At 46.6% G+C, this 23,668-nt stretch overlaps 2 protein-coding genes across 4 annotated transcripts; one reads left to right on the forward strand and one right to left on the reverse strand.

Annotated features, from left to right (window-relative positions):
* Positions 1-13,380: 13,380 nt before the first annotated feature.
* LOC121334652 (JNK1/MAPK8 associated membrane protein) lies at positions 13,381-19,375 on the reverse strand. 3 transcript variants are annotated; one of them, XM_041401987.1, is made up of 7 exons: positions 19,261-19,375; positions 19,021-19,112; positions 18,320-18,474; positions 17,103-17,309; positions 15,017-15,198; positions 14,267-14,343; positions 13,381-13,962 (listed from the first exon to the last, which is right to left on the reverse strand). In XM_041401987.1, the coding sequence occupies exons 1-7, from the start codon at positions 19,271-19,273 to the stop codon at positions 13,744-13,746; spliced, it is 945 nt and encodes a 314-aa protein (XP_041257921.1). In that variant the 5' UTR covers positions 19,274-19,375; the 3' UTR covers positions 13,381-13,743. The 3 variants fall into 3 exon arrangements, with proteins under 3 accessions (XP_041257921.1, XP_041257930.1, XP_041257912.1); XM_041401996.1 differs by lacking the exon at positions 19,021-19,112 and having other exon boundaries at positions 19,261-19,352; XM_041401978.1 differs by lacking the exon at positions 19,261-19,375 and having other exon boundaries at positions 19,021-19,251.
* A 177-nt stretch (positions 19,376-19,552) lies between these two features.
* L3HYPDH (trans-L-3-hydroxyproline dehydratase) lies at positions 19,553-22,873 on the forward strand. The gene is made up of 5 exons (XM_041398876.1): positions 19,553-20,107; positions 20,364-20,533; positions 20,824-20,946; positions 21,960-22,097; positions 22,396-22,873. Exons 1-5 carry the CDS (start codon positions 19,555-19,557, stop codon positions 22,519-22,521), a joined length of 1,110 nt encoding a protein of 369 aa, XP_041254810.1. The 5' UTR covers positions 19,553-19,554; the 3' UTR covers positions 22,522-22,873.
* The last annotated feature ends 795 nt before the right edge of the window (positions 22,874-23,668 follow it).

Below are 23,668 nucleotides of genomic sequence, written 5' to 3' on the forward strand. Positions count from 1 at the left end.
ATTAAGAGTAGAGAACTGACAATTATAAATCAATCCCTTAATACATTATCCTATTTATCTAAATAGCTTTTTATACCTAAGAGGCTTCCACGTGTTTTGCACTTATTTTTTAGCCCTTGTTACTGCTGCACATGAATCCAGTGCTGCTCAGACACATCAGCTGCAGCTTGCTGTGCTGATGGAACTGAATTCCTGCATGAGAGGCAAAGAAACTCTCTGGAAAGAGACAGGGCTGCACCAAGGCATGCGTGGAAAATTGCACGCGTGGAAAATTGCACTGAGATTACTGAGAATAGAAATATTTTCAAAACATGGTGAGCAGTGCTTGGCTCTCACCCCTGCAGCTTACTGCTGATGTTCCTGAGCAACTCTCTGCTGCAGGAGGTTTTTAAGATCTCTTTTTTCTGGAACAGCAGAGCCTGCCTGCTGCTGCCTGCCTTCTACAACCCTGGTGAGCTCGCCGAGGGAAAACTGGAGGTTTAACAATTAATGTTAGGGAGCTGCTGCAGACAAAAATCACAGAACAGAATCATTAAGGATGGAAAATCCCTCTAAGATCATGGGGTCCAACCATTAGTCCAGCACTGCTAAGCCCATCATTAAAACATAGCCCTAACATTTTTTAAACCCTCCAGGGATGGTGACTGCAGCACATCCCTGGGCAACCTGTGCCTGGTCACCCTTTCAGTGACTACATTTTTCCTAACATCCAATCTAACCCTTCCCTGGCACAACCTGAGGCTGTTCCCTTATCAAAAATCACAGTTTTCAGCTAAAAAAAAAAAAAAAAAAAAAAAAAAAAAAAGAACAGGAAAAGGATTCTGAATCAGTAACTGTGCTAGAGATCCATCTTCTTCTTCGAGAGTTGCTCCAACAGAGATTTGGGAGATATTTGTTTTCTCCCTGGCAGATTTCGTGTCACTGCCACCTTCTGCCACGCTGCTAGAGCTGTTCAAAAATAAATCACAATGCCCCTTCTTTGGGGAAGCCTCTTCCTGCTTTTCTTGTTCTTCCAGTGCTGGCAAGCAGCCCTTCCAATTTTCATTAAACTGGTGGAAAACAACTGCACCAGAAAAAGCATAAGTTTCTGGAAGTTAAGACACAAATAACTGGGATTTTTCATTGGAGCAAAGAGTCTTGGATGGTCTTATCACAGCTACTGGTCATGCCATGCTGTGTTGTGTGTGTATTCATTTTGTTCATGTGTGGATAAGCAAGGGTTCATTTCAGCAAACACAGAATGGTAGAATGACAAAATGTTTTGGGTTGGAAGGGACCTTCAAGACCATTTTGTTCCAACCCCCCTGCCAGGGGCAGGGAACCCTGGAAGGAGATCACCTTCAAACCCTTCCAACCCAAACCATTCTGTGCTTCTGTGAGTGTGATAGAAAGGTAAAGGCTTTGAAACCTACTCCCAGCTCTGCAGATAGTGATATAGTTCCAAAAATGAAATTACCTTAGAAATTATCTCAGATGTTGAATTTTGCCTTCTCATATGTGTCTCCACAGTGGCACAGGCAGAAAAGTGACTCCCTTGGGTGCCCCTGTGCAGTTTGGGTTTCTGTGTGTGTGGTATATATAAATGTACTCACAGACATGGAATGTGATTTTTTTTTTCTGTATCAGAACCTCTCAGAATGTCACATCTGTATTGATGCCCCTTACAGACTGTGAGACAAACAAACACACACTTGGAATTCATTCCCTCCAGGCAAAATGCTTAAAATGAAGGTACCTGCATTTCCCAGCAAGCTGTGAGATAAGGTTTTACTGGTTTTTTATGTTCTGTCCTACTTTCTGTTGTGTGTATTTGATATCCTTTCTGAATGATAAAATAAAAACAGATTACCATATTAAAAATTATTTAGATTTTTTTACTAAATCTGGTATAATCAGGTTCCTACACTGAAATGAGATTACACTAAATTTGATCAGGTCCTAATTTGCATGATATATTAATTAGTCATAGTTTTTTTCTTTTACAGAGTTTAGTCATTTGGCACATAGCTGTGGTTTTTGCAGAAAATCATTTTCTTCTAGGCTAAGTTTTGTACTCATTTAATTATGGAAGGCTTCAGATGTTTTATTTTAAAGTGTTAAACATTGCACAGTACATTGCTCAGTTAATTGCATTATTTTTAATATGGAAGAAATAAATTAAAAGGAAAAAAAAACCATGATGCTCATCTTCCAAGAAAATCTTCCAAGAAAAAGGTTGATTTTAAAAACACAAGTATAAAATTTTTGGACCTATAGCATTTGATAAATCTGAATTCAATGGTACATTATACACAAAATTCTTTGGGTCCATCAGTGCAAATGTCAAAATTCAATTTCATAACTGGTCAAAGTGAGGGGCATTTATAGAGAAATGCAGTCCCTACCTCTTAAGAAAAAATGAGCTTTTTTTGATGTCTGACCTTGTTAACTGTTAATTTCTTGGTTATAAAATCACTTTCAGAAGCACAGGGTCTGTACAGACAGTTTTTACCAGATTCATGGGAGAGTTTGCTACTCTTCTGGTCAATTTATCAGGACATTTTTATAAGGAATATTGAAAAGAGTCAGTGAGAGGCTGATTTGGATCCCAGTCCCTCCCACACCTCTGGAGGACCAGCTGAAAAGGAGAAATTAAAATAACAGATATTTAGTGGATGCAAACTATGATGTGAAATAGGAAGAAATTTAGAAAATAAGACTGTTCAGACATTATGAAAGAGTTTGTACTGCTCCAGAATTTTAACCTGAGTAAATCCTGCAGTAAGGGTCCCTCAAATAGTAGATTTCACAGGTTAAAATTTTAATGTTTCTTTTCATTACCAAGCTTCATTGGTTATTTTTTAAACTCTTTCTGTGACTAAATGCAATTAAATACAGAAAGTACAGCCTTAACCACTGCTCCTTCAGTATTCTTTTTTTGCAGGCTGTTGAAATTCTAACTGTGAAATCTCAGAGGGGTTAGAAAATAGTAGATACTCATGCAGATATTATGAAAACTTTTAAAAAACCCTACCAGTGGCAGTATAGGGATTCATTATCTGCTGTTTTGGAAAATTCATTTGTTTTGACATATTCAGTTTTATTTTTATAGGCTATATTTAATTCTCATAGCAAAACTGAAAAAAAAAAGCAACTGGAAAAAAATGGAATTTAAAGAGACAGATATTTTGGCATTCTCAGAAAAGAGAATCTGTGGCATAGAGGTTTCTCCTTCTGAATGTCACCTGAATTGCAAGGCATTGCAAAAGGTGTGAGCAAGCAAAAGAATCTAAATATTCTGTGAACTTATCCATGTTACATTTATGGAACTCAACGTGCAGATCCTCAATTTAGCACTATAATAATAATTTTATATTTGTTATTATTTTATATTGTATATTATATAAATTATTAAAAGATATTATATGTTATATATTATATATAACATGTATTTATATAACATATAAATCTATATATCAATATAATTTTATATCTTAATAATTTAATTATTATTTTTATTCCATATTAATTGCTTCTCTCCTGATCTGCCTTTTGAAGGGTTGTAGGACAAAAGTAAAGGGGGAAAAGGTGAGACTCTTCCTGATGGACCAAATCCTGCTTTTGAACCCCCTTCCCTGTACAATGTGAGCTCAGAATCCCTACAGAGAAGAAAATATGAGTTCCTGGAAACTTGTGTAAAACCATTGCTCAGAATTCTCCTATTTTTCTTGGTGGCAGAACTATTTCATTAATGTCCTCATGAAATGAATGTTGCCATTAATTAACGATGTAATTACTGTAAAAAATGAGCTGCAGCCAGCATCCAGCCCTGGCCTGGTCTTGTAGGCAGTTATAAATGTCTTATCTTTACTCTTCTGAGCATTAACTTCAGTAGAAATATTTTTTGCTGGGGAAGTTGACCAAGTTGTTTGAGGATCCAGGGAGTCGTGCTCTGATGATGACCAGAGAGCTGCAGCCCAGGAATTTCACAGCCTGAGTGGAACAGAAGCACTGGCCTTTTTTTTGTTTCTTTTTTTCTTTTTCTTGTTTTTTTTTTTTTTTTTCCTTTATGCTGCATTTTTTACAGCTGCTGAGTTGAGTTGAGTTAAAGAAAATATCTCATCAATGCATTTTTTCCTTCATATTTTTGTCACATGCGCCCCAAGCCTGGTCAAGATGGATTTCAGGTTCTGTATTTGTTTGCTATACGGGTGCTGGTGTTTCTTATTCCTCTTTTTCCCCCTTTGGTTTATCCTTTCTTCCTCTGTATGAGATTTCTTTCCTCAAACACTTCTTTAGATAGGCTCATGGTTCTTGCACAACTCCTGTTTTGTATAGGAAATTAAAAAAGGAAACAATTATCCCTGGTTCTAAGTACACCCTGTAAAACACACAAATGCACAATGTTCACCCAAGAGAGAAGTATAAATCTGTGCTCAGGCTTTTATCCTTTACCTACCCGAAAGCATCTCTTTTCTCCCTGTGTACTTTTTCTGTGGAAAATACTTCCTTTCCCCACAAGACTGCCTTGGCTTGTAATTTAAGACCTTGGAGTAGAAATCCTACTAGTTCTGTATGTCCTTGCCCTCTTTGCCAGTTTTACTCTCATCAGATATATCAGAGGGAATTAATGAATAAAGATGGAATGAAATAGAGCTCAAAAGCATGTAGACACATCTTATATTCACATGAGAGACCTGAAAATTAGAATACATGATTTTTTCTTAATATTTTTTTCTAACAACCTCCTAAATATGTCTACCTTGGTTTTGTCTCTTAGGATTCAGCTTGATTCTGAGTTAGTGCTTTTGCAATCAAAAATTGCCCAGGAAAAGAAGGATTTCAATAAGGAACCTGGAAAGGTAAGAGAGATATATTTATCCTGGCTCAGAGCTTTTACTACATGGGCTGGTGTTGAAAGACTTGAGAGGTATTGAGAGGTCTGATGAGCTTGGAGGAGAGGTTTTGTGTGCTGGGATGCAAGGAAACAGAGGGTGATGAGGTTAGGATGCTGATTTGGGAGGGACTAAATGTGCAGAAAGAGCATGGGGCAGACAGATGGATGTGGGAGGACTGTGGGGAGGTTTGTCAGCAGGGGTGAGGTCAGGTTCCTGGTCTGGAAAGTTGAGTGCAGATTTCAGTCATCCTGGCTGACTTGCTCCATGCTTTTTTGGTGTTATTATTGACTTTCACTGTGTTGGGGGGGAAATGTAAATCTGGTGGGGGCTCTACACTCATCTGTCCACGGGGGCTCTCCCAGCTGTGTCCACATCCCCTCCTCCAGAAGTGTACACAGCAAACAAGAGGCTGGGCCATTGAAAACTCTGCCGTGCTGGACCAGGCAGCACGAGCTGGGAGCCATTCTCCCCATCCCATGGCCACTCCACCTGCTCTTCTGCAGCACTCTCAGTGACCCAAATCACCCATTTCCTATTTCCTGTGTCTCTTTCATTCTCCTGCACTTACCTGCCTGTCCTGGGTTTCCAGATGTGGGTGGGGGTGTGTATTCAATTATCATCTGTCAGAGCTGGGGCAGTTCTCTTCTATTCACTGGGCAGTTTTTTATCTCTCCCACAGCCAATCCTCCCTCCAGGAGATCTCTGCTGTCCATGGCCAGTGAGTGTCCCTGCAGGGCTGATCAAATTCCAGCATCCCATGGGAGATGCTCCGCCCAGGGCAGGAGCCAAGCATTCCTACCTGGATACAATCTGAGCCTGGAACAGCACAGCAGCCTTTGCCCACTGCATTCCCAGAGGAAGAGCAGGCCCATCTCCAGCAGCCCTGGAGCTCCAGAGGAAAACTCCAGCCTTGTGCAGGATCCCTGCTCCAGCAGAAGCACAGCTGGCACTGCAGGAGGGCTGAGCCCCCATGGGATGGGACTGTGCCACCACCCTGACACACAGGGCTCAGCTCCTGCTCTGACTCTGCCAGGGTTGTTTGGTATTACTGCATTAGTTATTTTATTTTTATTTTCTTCCCTAATAAAGAACTGTTATTCCTGCTCCCATATCTTTGCCTGAGAGCCCCTTAATTTCAAAATTATAACAATTTGGAGGGAGGGGGTTTACATTTTCCATTTCAGGGGAGGCTCCTGCCTTCCTTAGCAGACACCTGTCTGTTCAAACCAGGACATTGCCTCCACTGATATTGCATGCCTACCATCCCATCCTTCATTGTCAAGCCTTCTCCATTTTAGGCACTGGTCAAAGTTTTCTCTGAATTATTGTAGCAAATCTGTTGGAGTGAGTGATGGTGGTCAAGACATCCCCCAAGGCTACTGACTGTCACTGCTCCTAAGAACAATGAGGAGCTTCCTTCCCAAGGAAAGTAGGGCGCTGAAATGCTGAGTGGGAACTGTGCAACTTTGCAAGGTTCCAAGAGCTCCCTCGGTCTGCAGCAGCTGCGCTGTCCCCAGGGGAATTGTCTGACTCCTGTCACCAGCCTGACCTGAGGCAGGATAAATCAGATGCCAGGAGTGCAGGAAAGACCCTCTTTGCATGTCTGACCTTAGAAAGGTGGATTTACAGCCGGCCTTGTTCTCATTCTGCTGGTGGAGAGGTTGTGCTCCCACATCACCAAGGACAGCCATGGTCCTGTAATTCCTCAAGCCTCCCTAAAAACCAGGGCTGAGGCTGTCACTGCTGAGTAAACCATGGTGCTGGATTCATTCTCATGCTCCTTCTGGCAGCTGAGCTAAGCAGGACATACAAAAGAGATGCCAAATACACCTTGATACTTTTCTACTCTGTCTTTCCCTTAATAAGATCCATTCTAAATGAGATTGTTATGAGAGGATTGCTCTTTCTTTTGTGTCCTGAACAGAATTAGGTATAAAAAGCATTTGTAACTGTTTATTTTCACTCAGTGCCACACTTGTAACGCTTTCTCCTTTTTAAACTTTTCCTACTTTGCTTTATTTCATCCTATTTTGATGAAACAACTGAAGTTGCTTCCTTTTCTCCTCCATTTTTCTTTCGAGGCTTTCAGTATTTCTTGCACTTGCCCTCCACTATTTTAATCTGCAAAATGCCTCAGTCTGCATGCTGTGTTATGGAGGTGATGTGTGTGAAGGGAATAAATTCCTTTGTAGGAACTGTGTCAGATCAAGCTCATTCTTCTCTGTTTGGAGCATTACAGTAACGCAAAATATCAAAGTAGTTCACAGAAATGAGACTCAGCTCACCTTTCTCTGCCTTCCTCACACACCTGTTTCTACCAAGGGAGCCATTTCCTCTGTTCTCCATATTTTATTATTTTTTTCCATTTTTTATGCTGATTTTTCTGCTACAGTCTTTTATTAAAAAAAAAAAAAAAATTAAAGCTTGTGCGAATATCCAAACATCTACACTTTGAGTTTATCTGATGTTTCTAGCCTTTGATCACAGGAGTGGGTATGACAGGTTTTCCCAAGTTCAGAGTCTCAGAGGGAACAAAAACAGGTAGTGCAGCACTTGACATTGAAGTCCTGCACAGAAGTGAGTTCAGAGTCTTGTGTTGCTTCACATCCTGGGCCCAGTTTCATTCCTTTGTTTGGCTTTATTTCCTGGGTATCCTCTTGTCTCTCATCATCCCAAGTCTCCCAGCCTGCATAGATTGTCCCTGTCCTCCCTTTCTGTGCTTTACCTACTGCAGCAAAACAGAAGGGATGTATTTTTCCACTGAAAAGTCATTTAACTTGTGACTTGTGTTCCTTTGGCCTTAACCAGGATGAGACTCCACTGTGCTGAGAGATGCACATACATCAAATTAGACTTTTTTTTGGCCAGAGCTGCTCGTGATTATATTTAAGTGCTCATCAGGAATAGGTGAGTGAAGTTCAAATCAGCTTCATTTCCCAAAATAGCCATGCTGGGTAAGGCTCAGAGCTAGTCCTACCAGGATCCTGTCTTCTGCAGTGATCAATAGTCCTCCTTGGAGAAGTAATGCAAGAACAGTCAAATATAGAATGACCCTTCTTCTGTATAATCCCCATGACAAATGGAGTGTCAGGAACTTCTCTGGATGAGGATGATATCTGCATTTTAATAGCTTCTGATGTAATTTTATGCTATGCTGGATCTTCACTGCAATGTTCTCCTATCACTGATTGATTCTTTTAGCTCACATATACATTTATCCTCCCTAATAACTTACATAATTTATTTAGTAAGGACAAGATTTCTCCTGTTTTAAACCTGCTGTTTCAAAAGTTTATTGGCATCCTGCAGTTCTTGTGTTATGAGAAACAGAAATTCAGCTCCTCAACTGCTCCAGCAAAGGTGTGTGTGATTTTTACACATCTTTAATCTATGTCCCTTCAACTGCCTCTTTTTCAGGCTGAGCAAAAACAGTTGGAAAAATCACCCTGGATAATTGTTATCCATGCTTTACTGACTGAGTAGAATAATGATTCCTGTTAGTTTGCAGGAGGTCTGGCCTCATACTGGAATTAATCTGTTTTTTTCCTGGAGGACTCAGGTGATAGGACAGAACAAATGCTTATCAAATCTGCAGATGACAAACATGATAAGAGTGGGAGCACCCTCTGCAGGGCAGAACTAGAATTAAGAATTATTTTAGCAAACCAGAAAAATAATTTAAGGGGAAAAAACGTTCATAATAATTTTTAAAAACCTGTGTTCTTGCATTTAGGTAGAAACAGTTGTTTGTGCAAATCCATCATGAGGGAGGTATTTAAGCAGAGATAAACAGAATTAAAGCTGAAAAGTTGAACATAACAAAGATTTGCAGCAATGAAAAAGGCAACAGTCAGAACAGTGTGTGTGAAAAGGTGGCCTGGCAAAGTTCAAGGTTTATGTTCTCACCTGTAGCTTTGGTATAGGACAGACCTGGAGTTTAAAGGAGGATGAAGATTATTTTGAAATTGAAGAGGAATTCAGTAAAGATGATGAAAAAAAAAGTTGAAGAAATGTGCAACTTTTCCATTTGAAACAGGTAAATCTAAGAGACGGCATGGCAGGAATTATCAAATAAATAAAAATTCCTAGCTATACAGTAAGCTTTTCTCTTTGCCTGCTTTTTCAGACAAATAACTGGAAACAGAACAGATTTAACAGAAGAAGAAGGCCCTTGGAAAGCACTGACAGCACACAGAGGGAGGCCCTGGAATCAAACTGGAATCAGTTGTCTGAGTTTTGCAGAGACAGAGTATTTCTGCCACCAGGGTTTTTAAGGACAAATCAAACATCTGTCAGGGGTTCTTAGGTCTAATTGATCCTGCTGTACAGCAGAGATGCACCAGGATGACCTTTTGAGATTACTTTCAGTATTCTTTCTTCTACTGTAAAAAGAAGGAGAATTAAACTAAGCAGGCTAACCTTGGAAAAACCAAGAGAGAAACAAAAGAGAAGTACACAAAATTTAAAAAACCAAAACCCAAAACCCAAAAAGCAAAAAACAAAACCAACCAAACAAACAAACAAAACAAAAAAACCCAAACAAAAAAAAAAAAAAAGGAGACTGGTTAAGGCAATCAGTTACTGACAGACCCTGCTTTTATTCACAGCACCTAAGTCTAATGTTCAGTCATGGCACTGGCTAAAAACCCTTTATCTGCCTTGCAGAAAAGAGAGATGAAGTTTGGAAGGAAACAAAGAGGAGTATCCAAGGGCAAGGCACCTGCCTGAGGCATAATCAATATCCTGTGTCTGGTGCTTTCAGCCAGGGATTGTAGGAAAAGGCCTGGGATGCAGCTGAGGCATGGAACAGGCTGTGAAGTGTGGAATTTGTGCTTTGAAATTATTCTGTACATCTTTCAGGCCCTTGGCTATCAGCTCTGTCTGATCATATCTGTCTGGAAACAAGATGAAATGTCTGGGTGCTGGTAGAGCCGATCCAACATTATTGAGTCAACATGATTTTGTGGGAGCAAAGGAGGAAAAGTTTCCCTGCTTGGGCATGACCTGTGCTGCTCTGGCTGGTCTCACCCATTTTATTTGGTGCCATAGACACGAGTGGTTTGTGTTGGTTTTGGAAACTCCTAAAATTTGTTCAACGGGGTGAAATGGATAATGTTGTTGAAAAAAACTCTCTTTTTAATGTCAGAGGAATACATTGACCTTTGTATTTCCATAAGCAAAAACTCATTTTATTCTTCCTGATCTTGCTAGAAACAGTGAAATTCTTTGGAAAATATTTAGAAAACTGTGGTAATATTCAGTTGTAATTATTTTTTTCACAGAGCAATAATAAAAGAAGATATTTTTTGCAGTGAACTCAAGCCAGGAATAGGCAAAAACCTGAATGACCTGACAGTGCTTCATGGTTACATGTTAATAACTACTTCAAAACAAAAAAAAAAGAAGACTTTTTTCTTTTTAAGATGACATAAAGAAAATCTTTCAGTCCTTTATTTTTTTTGGCACAGCAACCTACCCCATTTTAACTCTTAACTATGGTGTAAATCTTCTCAAGGGATGGACAGAGGAGATCTTTATTCAAAAGATGAATTTAAATTTTCTGGCATACTGATTTGCATAAATCTATTTCACTTACCATGTAAAAAAACAAAATTGCATTTTGCAAATAAGGCACTACTGTCTTTGAAGCCATATGAGGGAAATTATTAAATCTGTGTTTTCCAGCAATGTATAAAATCTTGGCTATAAAACAATTTTTCCTGATATTATTTCCTTTGTTGATTTGATACTCAAGCTTTCCTTAAATCTGTACCTCATAATGTTCTTGCTGTTCTCATTCAGCTCATCGGCCTTGTAATATTTTTCCAGTTGGGTGTGGCTTTAATTTGTAACAGAAATTCAAATAAACAATCAAGTAAGTTTTTTCACCACTTATCTTGTCAGAAAAGCAAACTTTGGGTTTTTTTATGCAAGGATTGGGTACTTGAAAAGGTTCCTGCAGAGCTACAGGTCTGGTTGCCAGTCAAGCTGTGGGAAAACAAGATAAACAAAACAAGTTTCTTAACATTTTGTGAGGAGCTTTTTCATTTTAAGAAAAAAATAAATTGTACTCAGTGTCACTACACGAATTTCTGGAAAGTGAGTGGGAGATACTGAACACAGTGGCAGCTCTAGCAACAATTCAGCAATGAGAGGAAAAGATCAGTGGTTTTTATAGCAGCCAACAACACAAGCTGGAAGGACTGGATACTCTGGATGTCAAAAAATCCTGAATGGGTGATCACTGTAACTTTTTTTATTTTTGATACTGAACTTTTTGATTTTTGTTACTGAACTTTTTTATTTTTACACACTTCTTTTTTCCTTCTAGATCCCAGAATATATTAATTCTTAGCTGGTTTCATCAGGTACTGTAGTGATGGAACAAGGGGGAACAGCTTCAAACTGAAAGAGAAGAGGTTTAGACTGGATTAAGGTTAGGAAAGAATTCTTCCCTGTGAGGGTGGGCAGGCCCTGGCACAGCGTGCCCAGAGAAGCTGTGGCTGCCCCTGGATCCCTGGAAGTGCTCCAGGCCAGCTTGGATAGGCCTTGGAGCAACCTGGGATGGTGGAAGGTGTCCCTGCCATGGCAGGGGGTGGGGACTGGATGTTTTTTTAGTCCCTTTCAATCCAAACTATTCTGTGATTCTCTGAATCTGTAAAACACAAGCACTGTGTCCAATCTTTCTGCTGCACATTGAGACCATTTATTGGTCTCTTTCTCCAGGCAGCACCGACAGAACCAGAGACACAGTCTCCAGCTGCACCAAGGGAAATTCAGGTTGGATATCAGGAAAAGGTTTTTTACAGAAAGGGTGATAAAGTTCTGGAATGGCTGCCCAGGGAGGTGGTGCAGTCACCATCCCTGGGTGTGTTGAACAAAGCCTGGATGTGGCACTGGGGGCCAGGGTTGAGTTGAGCTGTTGGGGCTGGGTTGGACTCGATGATCCTGAAGGTCTCTTCCAAACCAGTGATTCTGTAATTCTGTGAATTCTGTGAAGAACCAGAAATGCCTTAAGGCATTCCGTAACTTCCTTCATCATCCTTAACTTCCACTTCCTGAAGAGCTGTGGTAATAGCAATGAGGGGGTTGTAAAATAGTCTGAGCTGATCACTGATCTTCCCAGAACTGTGTGTTTGCTTTTCCTCAAAGGATAAATAAAACTATCAGACTTCATCTCCTGCAGCTTGTGGCTGGCTGGTTATCACTGCAGGACTGTGGTTAATTAATGTTCATGTTCTTCAAAATTTTCGTGTGAGCAATATGTACCGCTGTTTCTGTGGCTGCCAATATTATACAGATATATAAAATAATTTTAATGCTACTGAGAGAAGATGATAAAAGACTTCATTAATTTGTATTTCACATTCCAGGTTTTGCTGAAGGCTAAAGCACTGGAGTCCAGCAGAAAGGTCAGTGGTTGAGGTGCCAGGCAAGGTCCACGGGGTGCAGTGCCCTCCTATAAGCTTTGCTTTTAATAGAATCCCTCATTCTTCTTTCAAAATCAACACACTGTTTAGCAGACCTAGCAAAATATGTACTCTTTTACCTGGGACTTGTTAGTTTTCTTTTTAAAAACAAGATCTAGCATAACATTTAAACCCAATGCACATAGTCCACACAGAAATACAGATGGAGTAAAGACCTTAGATGTGGTATTTTAACATTAATTTTAATCCCATACTTTTAGAACTCTCCTCTAGATCACTGCGTCTGCAAATTAAACATTGTACAAAGCAGTATAGACAGTATTTAAGATCAATTACTTCCTCAATCCCTAAATCAAACCTCACTTCTGCATGCAAGAGTGAGTTTGTTTGCACACAGTTTATAGGCGCAGTGAACCTGTCAAGTGGCATTTCACATGAAAATAAAAAAAACACATAAAGCTATGAGGAAAGGCATATCAGATGTAACAAAACCAAACCTTCCATGGAGGAGAGTGATAGCTTGAGGCAGCCTGGCTGAGGTGACACCTTTCAAAGCCTCTGAGTTCCTGGCAGACTCTGTCCTGAGCAGTGCTGGCAGGTGACAGAATGAAAAAAGCATTATTGTCACTGACATATAGAAATATGCACTGATACAGCCAGTGATCCATACAATGGGAAAGAGTTTAATTTGAGAGGATCTTCTTACTTGTGGTTCTGGTTTTGGCCCTTCAGCACTGCTTTGCACCTTCCTCTAGACTCTCTGCAGCATCAAGTTTTGGTGACCAATACTAATCCAACTACCAAGAAAAGAAAATCTTTGATGCATTTAATGCTCTCCAGGAAGGTCTCCATATATGAAGCACACAGAGCATAAACTCTGCCTTACAGAGAATTTTACACTGCATTTCTTCTTCTTCTTTTACAGTGCATTTCTTCTCCAGCAGTCAGACTCAAACATCATGAGGAATCATGCACATGTTTTATCTTTTGATGGAAGGAAGAAGACAGTCTGTTTCCACTGATGGGGGATAAAAGCTAGAGTATGTGATGACAAAATGAAGTTCTCTGGTATATTCAAGCTCTATTTTTTTTTATTAAAGTCTACTGAAAACCAGGCTCTATTGTTTTATTCAAACATCATGTTAGGAAGTGAACAATACACAAGCAAACCATTGTACTAGGATGTGTCACAAGCTTTTTACACAGATTCACAGTGATAAACAGACAAAAAGACACTGCTTTTCATCTATACCAGATACTCAGGAAGAATACAAAGTGCAACTTTTTAATATTATACAGTCTCACCCAGAGGTGTTTCACCAAAAAGTCTGGCACACAAACAACTTCTTTTTGAAAACAGAAGTTTCCAAAGCGTGACAAGCACTAAAATTGCTTCATCCAGATCACTGGGACAGAGTTGTTGGCACAGGCTCCTTTCAATGTCCATTCCCACCTTCAGAGAGGATCCGTGAGGGCTCTGTGTACTTTGCTGTCATCAGGTAGAAGAGGGCAGGGGCAGGTACCAAGGCAAGCAAAGGCAGGTCCTGCTCAAGCTTATCCAGTTTGGAAATGGAGATGATTCCATAGGCATGGAGTAACCAGTGGCTGAAGAGGACAACGAGCCTTTTCTTCCTCACAAGCAGATCCTTGAAAAACTTGCAAAATAAACACAATATCCTGTTAGCATTCAGCCTGTTAGCCAGCACCTGACATTTAAGAGGTGTGACAGGTAGAGCACAAAAACCATGTGAAGCCTCCTGGGTTTGAGCCCTTCCAGCACACACCCAGCTTCCCTAATGTGAGGAAATCCTCACATGAGATTCCTCCAGCCCAGAAGGGAAGGGATAAAGGAAGAGGCTTAAAAGTAAAATACACCACTGAGAAAAGGCAAGAGACAAAGTGGTCTCTGCTCATTCAAGTCTTTTTTACTCTTTTAACACAGAAAACACGTTTACCCACCTCCACTTCAGAAGCAGACATGTACACAGCCAGTGTAACCAAAGAGAGCACCAGGATGATGTATGGGAAGGCATAATCTAAAGACAAACATGCAACACGTTAGCAGGCAAAAAATGGCACAGCTTATCCTTCAGCAGAGAATTTTTTCCACAGGTGTGAAGCAAACTGAGCTGCTCTAGCTGCCTCTTAGCATGGCACCACACAAGCACAGCACTGAGGGTCAGCCAAGCACAGCCTGCACAGCTGCTCCCTCTGGGGTTTTCTGCTGTTTCTCAGTGGAGTTACTCAACACTTATACCACAAATTGAAAAATGATAATGAGAAAAGTAGTCAGGCTGAGTGGGGATTTTGTGGCATCACTCCAAATGTGACAAGAACGCTGGAAGCTAAACCAAAAATAGCCAATCTCCCCAAATTTACACTAAAACCCATCTCTGAAATCAGACAAACTCTGCCTTAGCAAAAAGTGGAACTAGCTCACTCTGAATTACTTTCCTCTCCCACCCCCTCTCCTCCTTTTTTGGGGAAGGGACAGTGTCTAGCAGCACTGGCTGAGGCAAAGCAGTGTTGCTCAGGAGCCTGGTGAGGACAGAGCTCCTAATGAGCAATCTTTTCGGGTGAAACTCTTGAAAATAACCCTAAACAATATCCTTATTCCCAAAGCAGGAAGTGTCCCTTCCTTCTGTCCCTTAAGTCCTTTCTTAGTGCATTGATAGGTGTGTTCAGGAGTGTTTTTAGGAGGGAACTCACAGAGGAGGCCTCCTCCCACGGCCTGCAGCACGGTGAGGATGGGGAAGAAGTAGAGTGCTGCATAAATGCTTTTAAATCTGTCAGACCTCCCCAAACCACAGGCAATCTTCTTCACCAGGAGAGGCCTCAGCAGCATCATCAACACGAGACAGAAGGCATAATAGATAAACACAATGGTGTACCTGGAGAAAAAGAAAAATTCCTTAAAATGTGCAGTTTTCTCATAGAGATTCAGGTCACAACCAAGGAATTTGGGGTTAGTCAGTGAACTCTAAAGACTTTATGGGTAAAAGGCTTAAACACAGAATGATGGGCTCACTTTTCCTGAGGGGAAACAGTCAAGATGTTTCCTTTGCAAGGAAAAGAAAACAAAAATAAAGAAGTTTTAAGCTACATAGTGACAGAGAGGACACAGTCTCAAGCTGCACATGGGGAGGCTCAGGCTGGACATGAGGAGGAATTTCTTCACAGAAAGGGTGACCGGACACTGGAATGGGCTGTCCAGGGAGGTGATGGAGTCACCATCCCTAGAGATGTTTAAGGAAAGACTGGAATTGGCTCTCAGTGCCATGGTGGTGTTGGGCCATAGGCTGGACTCAATCATCCCAGGTCTTTTCCAACTAAATTGATTGTGATAGTCTGGGCTATGCCACTTCCTTTGATTACTCAGAAAGTCATTAAGTGTTGCTAAATCTATGTAAAACAGCTCTATGCACCAAAGACTCAGGGGATTGATTGACATTGATCCCAGCTCTACCTGAACACTTCTGGCAGCTTGGAGGAGAAGCAGGGGGGCACACACTGACAGGGGGGCGCACTGACAGGGGGGCGCACTGACAGGGGGGCGCACTGACAGGGGGGCGCACTGACAGGGGGGCGCACTGACAGGGGGGCGCACTGACAGGGGGGCGCACTGACAGGGGGGCGCACTGACAGGGGGGCGCACTGACAGGGGGGCGCACTGACAGGGGGGCGCACTGACAGGGGGGCGCACTGACAGGGGGGCGCACTGACAGGGGGGCGCACTGACAGGGGGGCGCACTGACAGGGGGGCGCACTGACAGGGGGGCGCACTGACAGGGGGGCGCACTGACAGGGGGGCGCACTGACAGGGGGGCGCACTGACAGGGGGGCGCACTGACAGGGGGGCGCACTGACAGGGGGGCGCACTGACAGGGGGGCGCACTGACAGGGGGGCGCACTGACAGGGGGGCGCACTGACAGGGGGGCGCACTGACAGGGGGGCGCACTGACAGGGGGGCGCACTGACAGGGGGGCGCACTGACAGGGGGGCGCACTGACAGGGGGGCGCACTGACAGGGGGGCGCACTGACAGGGGGGCGCACTGACAGGGGGGCGCACTGACAGGGGGGCGCACTGACAGGGGGGCGCACTGACAGGGGGGCGCACTGACAGGGGGGCGCACTGACAGGGGGGCGCACTGACAGGGGGGCGCACTGACAGGGGGGCGCACTGACAGGGGGGCGCACTGACAGGGGGGCGCACTGACAGGGGGGCGCACTGACAGGGGGGCGCACTGACAGGGGGGCGCACTGACAGGGGGGCGCACTGACAGGGGGGCGCACTGACAGGGGGGCGCACTGACAGGGGGGCGCACTGACAGGGGGGCGCACTGACAGGGGGGCGCACTGACAGGGGGGCGCACTGACAGGGGGGCGCACTGACAGGGGGGCGCACTGACAGGGGGGCGCACTGACAGGGGGGCGCACTGACAGGGGGGCGCACTGACAGGGGGGCGCACTGACAGGGGGGCGCACTGACAGGGGGGCGCACTGACAGGGGGGCGCACTGACAGGGGGGCGCACTGACAGGGGGGCGCACTGACAGGGGGGCGCACTGACAGGGGGGCGCACTGACAGGGGGGCGCACTGACAGGGGGGCGCACTGACAGGGGGGCGCACTGACAGGGGGGCGCACTGACAGGGGGGCGCACTGACAGGGGGGCGCACTGACAGGGGGGCGCACTGACAGGGGGGCGCACTGACAGGGGGGCGCACTGACAGGGGGGCGCACTGACAGGGGGGCGCACTGACAGGGGGGCACACACTGACAGGCACACACTCACAGGGGGTACACGGCCTCGTGGGTGCAGTGCACGGTGGTGATGTAGTCGGGGCTGGGGTTGTAGAGCATGGTGTACCAGTCCGAGAGCTTCTTGACGGGGCAGGAGCGGATGCGCAGGGAGCCCACGGGGTCGCTGAGCAGCAGCGTCACCACGGCCGCCACGCTGCACTCCAGCAGCGCCGTCAGGTGCTGCAGCAGCGCGCTGGAGCTGCGGGACAACACCACTGTCACTGCCATGCTGCCGGCTCCTGCAAATCCCAGCAGCCCTGGAATCCCACAGAGCCTTGTGCAGAGTTACAACCCGCTCAGCGTGGAAGCTCTCTGACAGTGTCAGGTGTAAGATTTTAGCGTGGAAAAGAAAAGAGCGGTGAGGGTAACACACAGCACGTCTTAGAAAACGTGACGTTGCTGCTCGTGATACAAGCAGAATTGCCAAAGCTGCAGGTCCTCACTGAAGGTGGTAAATATTCATACATGAAACACTCCCAGTCCCCTGTCCCCACAGAACAATTTGGGTTATTAGGGACTTTAAAGACTATCCAGTTCCAACCCCCTGCCAGGGACAGGGACAGTTCAATAAACTCCAGAGCCACTCCTTAAAAACTCCAGTCTAACACCTAATGGCCACATGCAGCTGTGGATCTAAACCTCTTTTTTACAGAACTTCTCTGATGTAAAGGCCACAGCAGCTCTGCTATCAAGACCCCAACCCAGAATACATATTCCTAAAGAGAAAACTCAAACCCATCCTCTCATTGCACTTGTGCAGCCCTGCTGATACTGACCCAGGGGAAATGATACAACCTGCTGCTTCTGTCTGCTGGGAAACCAAATCCAGCCCAGACTGCCAGATGGACTGTGCACTGCCACATTAAAGAGGTGCAGACCATGCCCTGAGGGCAGTGACTGGAGAGGGTGCCCTGCAGGACACTTACATTTGTAAATAAACCCTCCTACAGCTGCTCTAAACTTCTGTGCAACCATATCAGCTCAATCAACAACAAGGGTGGATGGGGCTCTGAGCAACCTGGTGTGCTGGAAGGTGTCCCTGCCCATGAGAGAACTGGAACTGGATGATCCTTAAGGCTCCCACCCAACCCACACCAGTTTAGGATTCCAAGAACTGCTGGACAGTTCAGTTCAGCATCTCAGATAGATCACTCATGGATAAAAGATTTCCAATTTTGAACAACTCATCTAGAGAAAGGGTACACAAACCTCTTCTTTCCAGAATACCACTCAATAAAGAACCAGTGTAAAACCAGGGGCAGCATGGCCATGAAGCCGAGGTACAGCCAGTCATAGCGGTCTGGAGATCCCAAACACTCCCGGCAGATTTTGTTGTCATCGGTTCTTTGGCCTCTGGGACACACCTGCAGAAGGCACAGGTTGGACTTAGAATCCCACCACCAACAGCAAACCACTGCAGTTAATGCAAAGCCAGCTTGGGGCAAGACACAGACCAGATTTTTAAAGAGGTCAAACAATAACCCCAGTAATTTCTCAGCTTACACTTGCTCTCTCTGGCTCTTGTTTTTTAATATAAACAGGGTGAAGCATGATTAAAAGCCTTCAAGCAAGCCTCCACTTTCCTCTGCTGCTGTCACACCGCTCCCTTTCATCCCAGCTCCCTCACCAGGCTGCTCACAATCTCTGTTCTCCAGTCTCATCCCACCCTTCCCGGGCCTCGCTCTCCCTCAGCACCCCAGTAAAACCGGCGCAGTGACTCATTTCAGCACAGCTCTCCACACCATCCCGCTCTGTTCCAGCTTTTCCAGTCCCTGCACTCAGCTCGGGGGCAGACCGAGCCTCCGGCAGCTCCCTGGGGAAGGGAGGCAGGGCGCAGCTCCTGTTTCGGTCACGGCGCCCTTCTGCCCCGGCAGCCCCCGTTACCCGCGGGGGCCGGGCCTCGCACTCACCCCGCAGTCCCCGTAGGTCTCCACGGAGCCGTTCACCGACAGCACGGTCCTGCCGCAGTACAGCCCGAGGCAGGCGGGCTGGATGTCCACAGCTGCGGGGAGAGCGCGGGCCGCGTTACCGGGAAAGGCACCGAACGCCAGTCCCGGCCCGCTCCAGCCGCTGACAACCCCCTCAACCCCACCCGCGCCCCCGGCCGCATTCCCAGCCCCGTCCCGGTACCCCATCCCGGCCCGTCCTACCGGCGCGGAACATCGCGGTAACCCAGCAACCGCGGCCCCGGTACTTCCGCCGCGGCACTTCCGCTTCCGCCGCGGGTCAGCTCCTCCCGGGAGCGCGGGCGCGGGGACGCGAAGGGGCGGGAACTTGGGAGGGCGTGGCCTGACTTGGGGCGTGGTTACTGCCATGGGCGGGGACATAGGCGGGGCTTCAATTGGGTGGGCGTGACGTGGGCGAGGCCTCAGGCAGGGGAAGCCCGAGCGGGGCGTGGTCTCCAGTTGGTGGGCGTGGCCTCTCGGGGTGTGGCGTGTGGCGCGATGGCGGCACGGGGCGGCGGTGACAGCGGTGACAGCGCCGGTGGCGGAGCGGGACGGGCGCTGCCGCCGCACTCGCCCTCGGGCGCGGTGCTGCAGACGGTGGAGATGCACACGGGCGGCGAGCCGCTGCGCATCATCCCGCGGCTGGAGGCGGCGGAGCAGGCGGCGGCGGCGGGGCTGTCGCTGCTGTCGCTGCGGCGGGAGGTGGCGGCCAGGCACGACCACGTGCGGCGGGCGCTGATGCACGAGCCGCGGGGCCACGCCGGCATGTACGGGGCCGTGGTGGTGCGCGGCGGGGCGGCGGCGGACGGAGCGCACCTGGCGGCGCTGTTCCTGCACTGCGCCGGCTACAGCGCCATGTGCGGCCACGCCGTGATGGCGCTCGGCCGCTTCGCCCTCGACTACGGGCTGGTGCCGGCGCCCGCCCGCCCCGAGACCGCCGTCCGCCTGCGCTGCCCCTGCGGGCCCGTCACCGCCTTCGTGCCCTGGGACGGCCACCGCAGCGGCAACCCCGTGCGCTTCCACAGCGTGCCCGCCTTCGCTGCCGCCACCGGTGGGGACCGCTGGGTGTTGTCGCGGGGGGTGGTGGTGGTGGCCGTGCCGGTGTTGGAGGCTGGTGGTGTGTCTGGTAATTATCTCCCTAGTCCCAGTGTTCTTCAGAGGTCGTCAAGGATGCTGTAAGGTGCCATAGGAGTACTCAAGGTGTCATCCCTGTCCACTGGCCTTGCATGTGTCTGCATCCCTTCACTCTCTGCAAGCCTGTGGCTCAGCAGTTTTGCCTCCTCACCTGCCTCCCTTTCTCTGCTCAGACTTGGCCATTGATGTCCCTGGCCATGGGAAGGTGGTGGTTGACATCGGCTATGGTGGCACCTTCTACGCCTTCCTCAGCGCCGAGCAGCTGGGCCTTGATGTGTGCTCTTCAAAGACCAGAGACCTGGTCAGTGCAGCGAGTGCAGTGACAGAAGCGGTGAAGAAGCAGGTATGGATGAGCACTGTGGAATCCCAGCATGTTCCCTCTGGGGTGACTGCACCAGACAGATGCTCAGGATGGTGGGAGAGTCCCATCCTTCCGGCCCCATGTTGAATTTCAGAGTCCTTACAAGGACAGGAGAAGGAGCTTTCCTGCTTCTCTCTGTCTCTGCTACCTGTGAAACAGAGGTGGAAATGCAGCCAAGTGGCCTTGTCCCCTCCTCTGGTCTCTCACAGAAGCTGCACTGCACACATTGCTGCTGTTGTGTGTATTTGTGACCCTCTCTGTGCTGTTCCCAGTTCAAGCTTCATCACCCTGAGAGCGAAGACCTGGCTTTCCTCTACGGCACCATACTGACAGATGGGAAAGATGCCTTTAGTGAGGAGCCTACCACCAACATCTGTGTGTTTGCAGATGAACAGGTACAGAAACAGGCTCTTCTCAGGCACAAGAGGCACCACAGTTGTCCCTTTGTCCCTTAGATCCACTGCAAAGAAGAGAGACTGTTCTGGTTCTTAGTGTGGGCAGTGATTGCTTGTGCTGTTGTTATGTCTCTGGAGAGCTGAGTGTTGATGCACACATTCTGGTTTTGCTCCTAATAGCAGAAATACTTCTGCACACCTTAAATGGTGGCATTTTAAAAAGGTTCATACCCAAAACCTGTTGATTGGTATTTTCCAGGAGTTCAGGAGCTGAGACAGGATCCCAGCATAGTACATGTCCCTAAAGTCCTAAACCAGGGAACATCTGCTGGGGATAAACAACAGGAGAGAAATGGGGTGTTAAAATTCTGTTCTTGTCTGCAGTGCATAAGGTATCACATAAATGGCAGGGGAAGTTTTGGTTGGACTTCCCAGCAGTGAGGCATGTGGAGCACTGGGACAGGTCACCTCAGAAGCTGGCCAACACTGTTTTTGGAGATTTTAAAAACCAGGCTGGCCAGGAGCCCCCTCAGTGTAAGGAGAGCCAATTTTGCCTTGAGGTGTGAGAATGGGGCAGGTGACCTCAGCCCCTCTCAGTCCTTTTGAGATGATGCTGGGAAGATTTCAGTGCTCCTAAATAGCCTCAGTGTTTGTTAGATCATCCATCCCTAACTGTGCCAAAGCCAACCACAGTCCAGAAGTACCCTAAACCTGCTTCTTTTTTCCTTCTCAGCTGTGATGTATCTGGATTCTCTACAAAACCCTGGATTGAGGGGGTTTCCCCTGAGTGCAGTGTAAAGGTGGCAGAGAGAACTGAGGGGAGCAATCTCATTTTGTATTAAACCCCAAAATCTAGAGCTGGTTCATCTCTTCTGCTGTACTCAGGGGAAACCCCCTGGATTGAGGGGGTTTCCCCTGAGTGCAGTGTAAAGGTGGCAGAGAGAACTGAGGGGAGCAATCTCATTTTGTATTAAACCCCAAAATCTAGAGCTGGTTCATCTCTTCTGCTGTAGGTTGACCGAAGTCCGACAGGCTCGGGGGTGACAGCTCGCGTTGCCTTGCAGTACCATAAGGGACTCATCCAGCTGGACCAGAGCAGAACCTTCCGGAGCAGCACCACGGGCTCCTTGTTCACTGGGAAAGCAGTGAAGGCAAGTGGCTTGTGCTGGACTTTCCCCCTGTCTCAAGGGCTGCTGGAAATGTGCTCAGCGGGGGAGCAGAAAAGCCTTTCTGTGCCCAGGGAAGGGTGTAGGGAAGGAGCGAGGTGCCTGTGGGTCTTGCTCTCCCACAAACCTGGCACTAAAAGGATTTTAGGATCTTGTTGTGTTGTGTGGCTGCTTTGGGATGAACCAGGGCGAGGGTGTCTGCATAAATATCAAGTATCACTGGAATTCTGTGGGGTTGGGAGAACTTTCTGTTGCCTCTATCCTCATCCTGATCTCTCTGCAGGAGGCCAAGTTTGGGAACTACAACGCTGTCATTGTGGAAGTCTCAGGAGAAGCCTTTTACACTGGCACAGCCACCTTCACTGTGGAAGAGGAGGACCCACTGAAACACGGCTTCTTCTTCAAGTGACCCGAGCCACGGTGGTGGCAGAGCCTCACTGCTGGTGCTGTGCTTCTCCTGCCCGTGAATTTCTGTTTTGCCTCTCCACACGTTGCAACAGGAACAGCCTTGTCACATTTGTCACATTTCAGGGTAACAGGCTTGTTCCCCTGTTGTGATTAGCATATTAGGTGCACTGTGATTAGCATATACAAGCTGCTCTGAGAAGCTGCAGTATTTTTCTTCCTTTTTTTTTCTTCCCCATAATTCACAGAAAACGGAGCGGATCTTGGAGAGCTGCCTTCAAATTTATGTGCCTTCTCTATGTCTGCAAATTTTTAATTTCAAAATTAGATTTCTATTAAATGCCAGCTGAAGACTCTGCCATTTTCCTTGTTTTCACTCCCAGAGCTCATTTGCAGGATTCTGCTGGGTATGTCATGACTGTGGGTTTGAATTGCTAGCTCTTGTTGTCTCCTGCTCAGCCAGCTGTGGTGCTCTGTCTCATGCCCCAGCTTCCCTGCTCAGCCTGTCCAGACAACCCCTTCCTCACTCATTTCACCCCACCGGGGCTCTCCTGCATCCTGAGGCTGGATGCAGGTATGTGATCAGAATTTCCTGTGTTCCTGCTGAGCGCCCATGCTGTGCTGCTTCCCTAAGCCTTCCTCTCTTTCTTATCTTGGACCACTGGCTTCAAATACCCTGTGGTTAGCTTTCAACAGGAGCAGCTGTGTTTGAAAGTCTGAGCCATTACGACCTTTGACTGCTAATGATTTACTGATTTTGTCCCAGTCCAGGGGCAGCTTGTGCAGCAGAGTGCAGTCAGTGCTTGCTTTGCCAGAGTCCCTCCAGGGAAAAACCATTTGCAGTGGCAGGATCAGACCTTCAGACCTCTGGTGGCCTGTCACTTCCACTGTGTCTCTGGATAAAATGGTGCTTGTTAAATGAAGACACTCATGGGAGGAACTGGCCCTTGTTAAAATGAGAGATGAAAATGAGAATGATCATCTCATGGAAGCTCATGCAGCAGAAGGGTGCATACTGGTGAACTTAGATAAGGTTGGCACAGAAAAGCCTGGGAGGAATTTCTTCTGTCAGCTTGAAAACAACTTTGTAGCAGGAGGAAACAAAAATCCCCTGATTTATGCAACTGCTGAGCTGCCAATAGAGGTTTTTT

The sequence above is a fragment of the Onychostruthus taczanowskii genome, unplaced genomic scaffold (assembly GCF_017590055.1).
Source record: "Onychostruthus taczanowskii isolate IOZ18803 unplaced genomic scaffold, ASM1759005v1 scaffold1, whole genome shotgun sequence".
In the NCBI taxonomy this organism is placed as follows: domain Eukaryota; kingdom Metazoa; phylum Chordata; class Aves; order Passeriformes; family Passeridae; genus Onychostruthus; species Onychostruthus taczanowskii.